Here is an 11470-nt window from a genome sequence, read left to right as displayed (position 1 = left end):
CCTGGATAGAGGGCTAGATTCCCTTTGAACATCCAGGCCAAATGCTGCCAAGGAAGTGGGACACAGGTCTTTGATCAGTAATTGAAATGTTACACCAACAATACTCACAAGAAGAATACGGCTCTTTCCTTGGTTAATATATTGTGCATAGCAATATCTCAAAGAATTAACAGCACCTTTTACATAAAAATTCCAAACATATTTATCTAGTGAACAAGAAATCTCAGCATCTCTAAGCAGTACTCCCGCAGATGTACAGTACTGTATTTATATAGATACAGATATAGATATCTCAAAGTGAATTTACACTGTGACCTGGCGATTAGTCCAGCAGTGGGCAAACCCACAGCGTAAGTCTTCAGGAGAATATATTGCCTTTGGTGGGCAGCCGGCTATGTGCCACAATTGCATAGGGGGACCCCGGTGGGCAGCAAAGGACAGTTTAGCATCCCATTAAGCAAGCACAGCATGCTTATGTCATTCCTGCGAGATATAAGAAACTTCCAAATTTTCGTGGCTAATACAGTTCTAGTTTTCACAGGTCGTGCACATGGCAACCACCTCTCCGTGCCTTAAAGACCCAGAGGAGGAAGGTGGGACACCAAACTTAGATCCTGTCCCTGCTTCCAAGCAGAAATCAAGCAGCACCACAGGTTTAGGCTGGTAAAGTGGGGACCATGCTTGGCTTCACTGGGGGCTTCTTGAGCAACTGGTCTTCACTGGTTTGCCTCATTTCTCTATTTTTTTTTTGTCTTTTCTGAATCAGTTGCTCACAGTCCTCTGGTAGAAATCATTAGAAAAGCATGGTCTGCCTAAGACAGGAAAGCAGACTGCTACCATTTCCCTGGGATAGGCACACCACACTCATACCAGCCCACGTAGTAGTAGGGTGTTGTGTATCCAATGCGTCCAAATGATACAGGCTCCTGGCGGTACTGGCGGTAATACCCTGTTGGGAGAAAATCGTCCCATTGCATTTCAGAACAAAGACACAGTAATTTAACAAAAGTTACAGACACAGCAAGAGCCAATCCCACAGCCCAGATGAAAACTTAGAAGCTGTCTGGTAAGGAGTTCTGTCAAAAGGGTAATTGCTAGCCCTGGTATTTGCTTTAGATCTTTCTTGAATGATTTAACTCTGGTCCTTTATATTTCTTGTAGTTTTGATAGATTTTACTGTCCAAAATCTCTCGAACTATTGTGTAATGCTGTGGTCTGCCAAAGTGCTTCTGCATTTCACTCCAAGAAGTGCCTATATTTCAGCTGTGTTTATGAAGCTTACAAGTCGATTTAAATATACAAAGGACTCTGGGGCAAAAAATACCATCAAATCATATTATCTCATAGGGCTCAAGAGACTATCAACAAAACATCGTCTTTTCACTAAACAAAAAGGTATCATTCCAGGCACTAAGTATGGAGTTAAGTCTTTTTCCCGTTTTCTTCATCTGCAGAAAGAATGTGACTGCTTAAAGCATTAGAAGAGGTGCAGCATTCTTCTCCACATAGCTCGTGCACTGGAACATCTGAAGCACTCATGTCTTGTGCCAATAATACAATTTCTGTGTGCTCTCTATCTCTGTCTCCTAGACCTAGTAATACACATCTGGATTAATCATCCCTCTTTTGAACTAAGAAATCCAGTACTTCCCAGTGACATAAATATCAGTGACTATCTCAGTTTCTTCCTGGTTACGCCACCATGAAAAGAGTATCAACAAAAAGCTTAATATGGAAACCATTAATGCCGACTGAATAATTTAAATCAATTGACTTATTGAAAAGATTGGCTGGCTTTCATCACTGGGTTCATTTTGTGAAGCAAGTCGTCACCCTCTTGGCTATGTAAACTGAGCAGTTTACTCCAAGGAATGCCTTCAAGGTAAGAATTTTCACTCGGAGGGAGATATCTACCAGGCCAGTCCTGCAGTCCAACCTTAAATCCCTAGACATACTCCTGTGTGTTTGGTACTGAATGAACTGGTCGGAAATCATTTGCAAAAGGTGTATTTGCAAAGAGGCAGCCGGTCCTTCCTGGCATGTGGAAGAGTTTGCACCTCTATTCAGTGAGGCAGTTCTCATGATTGGCAGAAAGGTTTTACAGACCTATGCAATTTTTTTCTTTCTGTTTTTGCATTTTGTTTCTGCATTATATTCCCCTGTGTCTGTCTGTCTGTCCCTGTCAACACCCACAGGTCCCTCTGGGATGTTCATAACCTGCTCAGCCAGGCCCGAGTACAAGACTATCTCACTACCTACTGCATCAGCAGGACTCCTCAGGGAGCTGCCAGCAGCTGCGGACAAAGAGCTCCACTCTGTGCCTTGCTCCCTACCCCTTAAACCTACAGACGGGATGACAAGCACCTGGCCAGCACCCCATTCCCGCATTGCCATACCTCGGATGGTGGGCAGGGCTTCAACGTACGACTGAGGTCCCGTTCTTCCATCTAGGTGTGAATCCACAAACTGGCAGTGGTCCTCACCCCTTCCCCAGCTATCCCCAATGCTGTAGAAGGTGTCTGAAGGGTAATACAGACAGATTATTTGACTCGGAACTATTTTTGTTTGCCATGCTCTTTACCACCAGGAAAACAGGTGTGAGAGAAAGCAGAAGTCCTACTGTGACAAACACAGTATTACCAATGAACAAACTGGCTGAAAAGAGGGAGAATGCTACCTTTGCACTATTGAAGGAGAAATTATGGAGAAGAGAAATGGTTTATGCCCAGTAAGGAATGTTTCCCATTTTGCAAGCCCTAGAATCATATCATAGAAGGGTTTGGGTTGGAAGGGACCTTAAAGACCACCGAGTTCCAACCCCCCTGCCCATGGACACCATCCACTAGACCAGGTTGCTCAAAGTCCCACCCAGCCTTTCGTAGGGGAGGAGGGGGTGGAGCAGAATTTTATTCTCACTGTACAAAGCCCATTGCTTTCTCAGGATACAGAAACACATAGGCTTTTCAAGGGAACCTTCCTCCCATCCCTTTTCTAGAGAGCTCTGCTTGAAAGCCAATGCCAGGGTGTGAGCCTGACGCAAAAGCAGTGCAGCTCAGCTATCACATCGGACCTTCTGGAGAGAAGGATGCCCAGACAGCCATCACACAATTCCTTCACAGACAAGGTAAAGAAAGTGAGAAGATGGGGATGGCAAGTAATCATATATCAAGAAACTAATCTTGGTGCCTACCTTTCAGGTCATCGCTGAGGTAAATCTTGTACCGTAAGGAGTTGCAAAGAACCACTCCTACAAACTTGCGGTACCAGGTTCGTTTCACGTACTGCTTGCCACTGCAGTCTGAATAGGTGGGGTCGTATTTAAAAGTGAAGGGGATCCAGATAGGCTCGCCACCTTGGAGAGAAAAACGTTCAACATAAAAGACAGACTTCAGCATTTCAGTCTAGTTTTGCTTAGGGTAGAATCTGATACTATGTTTTACTATGTTTTAATGTAAATCACATTACAAGTGATGCTGCAGCAGATTAATGCATGACTTCTCTGTATCCAGAAATACTACTTCAAGAACTATTATTATTAAAAAGAAAAAATAAAAGCAAGAGACTTGATTAAATACCTTCTAGGCAGTAGACACTAATAACTGTTAAAATTATTTAAAGCAATGATTTCATGTAGTGGACCAAAGTTTTAAGTAAACAAATAGTCTCACTGTTTCTAGTATGACATCTTCTCTACCTAGTGATATCAGGTTATTTTCTAAATAGAGCCTTGTCTTAGGTCTGACAGTGACACAGTCTAAATACAATCACTTGCATTTTAATACTAAGTACAAAACTTAGTCCTTTTTCTAAAAAACAGATGTTAAAAATTCTGCAGTGAATGACAGCCTATGATGTGAATTAAAGTCTGTTCTTACTATTTGTTAAAAAGATCAAATCAGAAATGTACTTTTCTGTCTTGTTTTCCCACATTACATGAAAACAGATGAGGTTCCAATAACAGACAAGCAAGACCTTTCCTAGGGAACTCTGTCCAGAGCACTGCTGCACAGGAGACTGCTTAACTGTCTCGCAAAAAAATAAATATTCCTACTGGCTTGCCTAAGGGTTTGCTTTATGCTAACCAACACAATATAACTTCTTTTGCTGTTGTAGTGATGTATGTATAATTATACAAAAACCTTCCAATGTGCTAACTGGTATCTTTCTCTCTAGCTACGGCACAAAACCCTGGGTTTACTGTGCCATTTTGAGGTGGTTTACAAGTTAGATTGAAAGTATTTTCTGTTAGTCATTCTTTCTTCCCCTCATTAGGCACATGGCCCAAATCCTGCAAACACTTGCATTCGAGCAGCAATCACTGATCAGGAATCCTCAAAACTCCAGCGCTATGGACACAAACGTGACTGGACTGACTGACTGACTGACAATTAGTCACACAGTGAAAGGATTTCAGGGTTTTGGCCACAGCTTTCTCTTTAGAATAAAGCAATGGACTACTTCTTGAATGTAGTTTTATTGCTGTGAATAGTCTGCTTTTGTCCATCACTTTTGCCTACCTCCAAAAATCCTGAAGGATAGACTTAGCATGCCCTGCAAGAGCTGCGCTGGGTGTTCAGAAGCTCTTCATTTCCACAGGTTCCCAGAGCTTTGCCACCTCGTTTTGGTCTATCTTACCTCTATACAAGAATATTGTCTCTTTGTCCAGTCAAAGCAGAACTACAAGGGCAAAAGCCATCACCCTCCAAAACCTCTTTTCCCTGAACAGACCCACAGATAACAGACAGCAAAAAAAATGGAAGGTGCTGCCCTCCATGGCCTCCCACACCAACTGCCAGAAAAACAGCATGCTTGTGCTGTCCAGTATGTGTGCATCACCAGACATGTCTGAGATGACATGGAAAAAACAGACTAACAAGCGTAATAAAACACAGAAGGGAAGAAGACACTGGACATTGTTTTCATGAACAATGTAGTCAAAAAGCCCCAAAACTAACCATCTGAACTGCTTAGGAAAGCTGACAGGGTGTAATGACCATGAGGTCTTTTCTCCTGCTTCTCTCCCAAGAGCACACGCTGCCAATGTACATGTCAACAAGGTTGGTCCCAGCACCATAAAATCAGCTCTCCTGTTTAGGGGCTGAACTGGCTTATTGCAAAGTCAGTGGGCTTGGAAACGCTAAGCAAGCTCAGCAGCTTCCTGGCATACCCCTGTCATTCAGGTCAGCCACAGATCCTTGACATTTTGTCTTATAAGGGCATGACGATCAGTATAGATGAGGCTAACAACTAGAGACAGAAAAAACCGATCCCAATACCCAAGCTATGCTCACGTAACTCAGGAACACAGATACAGAAGCAATATAGTTTAGCACTTTAGTAATAAGGAATTAAAGCTGTTGTACCAGGCAAAAGTTGGGCCAGAATCAAGTGCTTAATCTAACATACCTTTAAAAGGTTTCTTTTCAAAAACCAGAATAAGGAATCCAAGATAGAAAACATTTTTTGAATTAGCACAATGAATATCTGTTCTTGCTTAAATCTGTAACTTGAACTGCCTGTTAATATGCTTCAAATACCTATGCTGTAACTGTTTTGCACAGGTTTTATGCACTTCATGAAACAGCAAACTAAGACTTACCAGGTGGTCTGACAATGAGGAGGGGATTGTCTAAAGGAATGAAACAAATAAAAAAATTAATATTTTGTTCTAAACCTTGCTTTATAATATGAAAGACACAGTGTCACTCAAGAAAATGTCAGTTACAGAGTAACTACCTTTAGCTACATTATGAATGTGGGATTTACATGTCCTGTCAATTGGCAGAGCTAAAGTGTTTGTTATTCCACTGTTTTTCTCCATTCATGCATCTTGCCACAGACTTGTATATTTATTCTCATACTGTAAAAAAAACCTATTGAGAATAATACCAAAATTGAAAGCCAGCTTTGAAACAGATTTCCTCCTCTCAGAAGGTCCTCAGAGCAGGAGGACAGTTTCACTGTAGGCTTCTGCATATATAGTGTAAGTTATACCTGCAGGACTAACTTCCAAAGGGAAATGTAACCTACTTCTTGTAGTCAAATCTTGGTCTCAATCCATCAGGTTTAGTACAGGCTTTTAGTGGTATTCGTAACATGTGAAATTTATCATTTTATCTCTTTTTGTCATAGTGACAGTATTTTTGCAGAAGTCCCTAGGCAGTGAAGAGTGCACAGTCCACTACCTCAGGAGCTTCTGCACACTTGAGATACTTTCTTTTTGAGACAAGGAAGGATGCAATAGGTGTGGAGTAAGGATAGCAAAGCAACATGACCTAATGCATTAGTTTGTCCATATTCATGACGTTACAGTTTCTGTCATCTCTCAACCAGCCCTTATTGTGCATAAAATACCTGAAGAAAAGCACGGTGCTTGTCTACCGATGGGGAAGAAAAATTCCAGGGAGTTTTTATAATTTGATGAACGAGAACAACAGTTTTCTGTTCTTTTCATTGGGTTACCAAGGGTAAGATTGAACATTTTCAATAAATTGCTTGAACCTATGACGGCATTCTTTACTAAATATTCTCATCAGCTCAAATCTTTCAATTGTGCTAGAAAACCTCCTGAACAAACAATTTCTGTCTCTTCTGACCTACTCCATCACTGTAACTATACCATCTGGCTTTAGATCTAGCAACTGCTTTTGTACTTGTGCCAGCTGGAAAGCCACCTTTGGCCACATAACTAACAGAAGATCAGTGCCGCAAATACAACTTTAAATTTGGTGGATTTAACCTGTTAAATAAAGCTCACAAGGTAGCTGATTTTGGATAGAAAAATGAGGCATTCAGGCCCATATGCTGGCAGCCAGCTAATCAGCAAAACTCCCTGCAAGATACAGTGTGTTTTTCCAGTGTCAAACATTATGCTTGGATTTATATTTGAGGCTCTTACACCTTTAAAAAATATCTGAATGTGTTATGCAGGACCATTATCGTGCATCTTTGTCTCCCATCTATGCAGACTTATTTCCACGGTCCTTAATGGAGCTTCAGAAGCGAGCACTGCAAGATGAAGTCAAATGAGCAAAGGCAGAGTCTGCGTAAACCCCGTGTTGTCGGAAGGGCAACGTTTGCAAGAGACAACAGACCTTTTGCTCAAGTATATCTTGACTGAATAATTTGCATTTTGTTGTTCAGTGGAGTCATTGACTTCTGGCTCAATGGAAGAGGAAGAAATGGGTAAATATAGCTTATTTAACATACTATTTTTAGAAGAGGGTGTTGCTCTTGAACACACTATTAGCCCTGTGAAAGAGCAGCATGCCTTGTCGGAAAAAAGAAGAGAACTTTGCTCGTCTGATGGAACAATTATTTCCTATATTTCTTCCAGAGACAACCACTTCCAACTGCTCATCTGTTCACAGTTAGGAAGCTAATTCACTAAATGTTTGGTCAATCTATCAAAGTCATTAAACTTCCCATTGCTTCTGTATTGTTGAACATTAGTTATCTTTTGTATTTTAAATTCATCTTCCTGTGCCCCTGAAGCTCACTTTAATGTCACTTATATTTTCAGAGTGGCATTAGGAGTGCATATTATTTTCCTACCTTTACTGAAAACAAATAATTAACTAAAAAAAAGCAATCTCAAAAGCAGCAAGTTCAGGATAATCATCATTATTACCGTGCTGGTTTCAGTCACTGCCCTGACACATCTGTTATCAGGAATTCAGTTTTGAGTTGCAAATAAAAAGGAAAGCATACCAGATTCTGTGATAAACGAGACTGAAGAGCTAACAGGGCCATAACCAAAGGGATTCTTTGCTTGGACTTTAAAATAATACCTGAAACAAAAAGAGAGGGAAAATAAGATTTAAACACTGATTCCACTGCAATGGCTAAATTATAAATAACACTAAAACAGGGTGAGAATCAAGCCAGTAGAATTCCACTGAGTTCAGGTGTCCTTTGCATTAAATGGAGTTGGATATTCAGCTGGTTGACAAATTTCTCCTTTTTGCAACTGCTCACATGCATGTTTTTGGATCATTTATTTTTATCACTCCCCTTCCTAAAACCACACACAACGACATCCAATTTATATGGAACAACAGTTAGCAATAAACTAAAAGAAAACATTGCAAGGAAATCAAATTCTGATCTCAGGCACAGTTTTAAACCAGACTAACTCCTGCAAAAGCAGTGGTGTGAACTGCAAACTAAAATGAGATCAGATTTAAGAGAGATCAGAAGCTAGGCTTTTGACCTTTCTGTAAAAACTCTAGCAGCATTAAGATCGCAATACTTGAGTAATATGAGATAGTTTCACATGGTGCCTTATGGATTCCCCAAAGTATTTAAATCACATGCTTAACTCAAAGCACATGACCTGCCACTAGAACTCCATTCTTTGCTCAACAGAAGCAAAGTTATTCTCACTCTTAGAGAAGAATATGTGTAAGCACAGTTTCTCGATCCATATAGAATGATTTTTATTTGATGTCTATCCTGACATTTTCCCCAAGATTAATGTTTTTTTTTTTCTTTGCATCCAGTCCAGTGGAAACCAATTAGAATGGAAGATTACTGTAAAACATTCCAGCACAGCATTTTTAAAGTGTCTGAGTTTAGGTTTTCCTTTCTTGCCTGCTTGCTTGATTTCATTCTTGTAAAGAAATTAATTTTAAAATGACCACACCTCTGCAATACTCACACAGCATTTGGATCTTGATTTTAGCCTCTCATCTAAAAGCAGATGTCTCCAAGAGTTCCCTATGTGACCCACGGAACAGGGCGAGCGCTTACTCGCGGGGACAGGTGCCACCGAGCACAGAATTACCTCCCGTGGCAGTGTCTCATCCGCGTGCCAAGGCTGGTGCTACTGGTGGTCCCATTAAAAACATCAGGCTGCTCCTGATGGCAAAGCTCTCCCTATCCTGCACAGAAGCCTGCCAGAGCTGCTCCGCTGGCACAGCCCATGCTGGGCTGGGACAGCAAAGGCAGCCTGCCCTCCCCTGCAAGCTACTGCCATGGGAGATGCTCATGCTTTGCAGCCTACAAGGCAGCAGGAAAATCCAACACGATCCTGTTGCAGGAGATTTGCTATTTTCAGTCTGACATTCAATTTTTACTGTGTGCATATTCCTGTACTGTAAGATGTGTCTGCTCATGAAGGACTCGGCTACAGAGCAGGGCCTGGAGGTCACTTCTGAGAGGAACCTCTCTGGCCTAAGCACCAGCTAAGCACATACAAAACTATTCAGACCAATGAACCAGAGGGGACGGGGTTGAATCAGCTCTTTGGCAAAGGTACATCTCTTTTTCATTAAAAAGAATGCCTTTTTTCATACGAAGTGAACTGCTTTGCCACAAAAGCAAACTGATCCCTATGAACAGGCTGAAAATGTGCAAATAACATCCACTTCAGCAGAAGGGTGGCAGCCATGGGAACACATGGCTCTGGCATGAAGCAAGCCAGTCATCTCCTGAGTACGTGCCAGTGCATCTTCTTGTTCACTTCCTTAAAACCAGAGGTGGGTCCTCTAGGTAAGATCAATGTGGAAGCTACAGGAGTTGAAATACTCTGGGCTTCATCCGTGGCACGAGCAGTATGTTGTATCTGTGCCAGACCTGGCACACATGCATGGTCATATGCTCTCCAGGACACGTTCCCACCCCTGCACGGAGGACGTGCCCCTGTCCCTGCTGTGTCCCACAGCTGATGCCAGAAACCAGCTCCACTCCTGCTTTCTGCAGTTTGCCTGTATTTAATGACTATATGATGCTCGTAAAGGATACTCAGCTTTCTTTTAAGACACATACTATGGCAAAAAGAAACCACATTAAGCTGTGAAATTTAGAAGGCTGTGTCTTTTGCTCATTCCTAGCACAATCCTCTTGCTGGCAGAAATATTTGCCAGTGGTTTTAACTATTGGCCTTGATTTCTTGACCGCAGCTGGTGAGTCTCCAGCATGGCTGGAGAAAGAGGAGAGGGGAGGCAAAAAGCCTCCCATGTGCTCCTCTGTTTCTGGCCACCTAAGCAGAGCATGGCAACCTGAGCAACGCTTTAATCCTCTGTGTTGCCAGTGCTCTCACAGGACACCTGCATCTATCCACACCTCCTTCACCCACTTCTCCGTCTGGACTAGGGCATGGGCCAGCGGCGCAAGGCTGACCACAGGGATGGGACACAGGGCTGTGATTCTTCATGCTGGCTCCGGAAACAGCTGCAATGCCAAGCCAGGCTGCACTGGCTTAGCCCAGCATTTGGTTTAACTGCTTCAGAAAAGCAGGAGAAAAATGTTTTCCAGCCCACATCTTTTCTGTAATGCTTCAAAGCATAGTGAAAACATCTGCATGGAGCCTGACTTCCTGCTGCTGCCAAAGAGGTATAAGTAGATACCACCTTTGCAACACGGTGGCACCTTCTGAGCACTTGGTGCGTGTGTATTCACAGCATTCCCATGAGATATATAGGTGCAGTGATCCACATCTGAAACAGGAGATGGCAGCCCAAAAACGTCGTGCTCAAAACTCATCTATTTAAGTGGGGAACGACACGCAGTTTTGCATCTGATGGGTAACGCAGGAACAGATCACCTACGCAGGCAGGGCAACCGGGCATTCAGATGTCCTGTTACGTACGCAAAAGCCCGCCTGGGACACGTGATTGTTTCAGTTGCCTGCCTGACGTTCTGGAAAAAACAGTGATGAAGTTATGAGTACGTTTTTCTTCGCTAAATTGGAAAATTAGTTCCTAAGCCTTTATATATACAAGAAGTCTGTAGTTGTGCCAGAAAGAGAGCCGGGTCTCATGACTTGCTGACTTGTGATTTAAACATAGACAATGTTGTGACTGCTGCATTAAGAATGTCAATAAAATAATGTAGTCAGGATATATTTCTTTCTCAGACACTGCAAATAAAAAATAAATTGCCAAAGCCTTTTTAGGTCCAGGCATCTGACATTTTCATTAGTCAGAACCCTTCAGCTGATGAATTTGCCAGGACATCTCAAATCAGTATAACTCAAGTGTTCTGTATCACATAAATACATGAACAAAATTTGTAATACATAAGTTGACTGTGCTTTGATTACACTTTGCTTGGGCAGAATTGCAATGAATTGTTACCAATAGGCACAGAAGAATCACAACTGCAACAGATGCAATACTGTTCATCGTTCATTTTCAATACAGTCAAAAGAAAAGCATTTCCTCCTAAGAATAAACCTCCTTTGAGATTTTATACACCATTTCTACTGACATGTCAAGGAAGGACATAGTGAACTGTAATGGGGCAATGAATATGTAATATTTTTATTCATTTAGACGCTATGACTAATCATATCACCATACTTGTCTCTTTCAGTAAAATGATTTTATGACTTAATTGAAGATGTCTCACTTCTGCTGGAATTAAATAGCTGGCACTCGCAGCTACAAAGTGAGATAATCGCTCAGCGCACTGATTAGGGAAGCAGCTGCTTTTGAAAAAATTAGTTAGCTGTACAATCCTTTTCTCA

The 11470-nt window shown here is 41.8% G+C and overlaps 1 protein-coding gene across 1 annotated transcript in view; it reads right to left on the bottom strand.

The window, feature by feature from the left end:
- Positions 1-418: 418 nt before the first annotated feature.
- The window catches only part of FNDC1 (fibronectin type III domain containing 1), a 42323-nt gene continuing 31271 nt past the window's right edge, over positions 419-11470 (bottom strand). Inside the window, exons 16-20 of the mRNA XM_010157278.1 lie at positions 7711-7790; positions 5600-5629; positions 3191-3352; positions 2397-2519; positions 419-949 (exon numbers count right to left, since the gene is read on the bottom strand). Of these exons, the coding sequence (XP_010155580.1) occupies positions 834-949; positions 2397-2519; positions 3191-3352; positions 5600-5629; positions 7711-7790 (511 nt within the window). The 3' untranslated portion in view covers positions 419-833. The remainder of the gene's footprint in view (positions 950-2396; positions 2520-3190; positions 3353-5599; positions 5630-7710; positions 7791-11470) is intronic.

Source organism: Eurypyga helias, unplaced genomic scaffold, assembly GCF_000690775.1.
Source record: "Eurypyga helias isolate BGI_N326 unplaced genomic scaffold, ASM69077v1 scaffold40378, whole genome shotgun sequence".
Taxonomy (NCBI): domain Eukaryota; kingdom Metazoa; phylum Chordata; class Aves; order Eurypygiformes; family Eurypygidae; genus Eurypyga; species Eurypyga helias.
The sequence above is the reverse complement of the archived record's forward strand: the minus strand, read 5'-3'. Positions and strand labels throughout refer to the sequence as shown.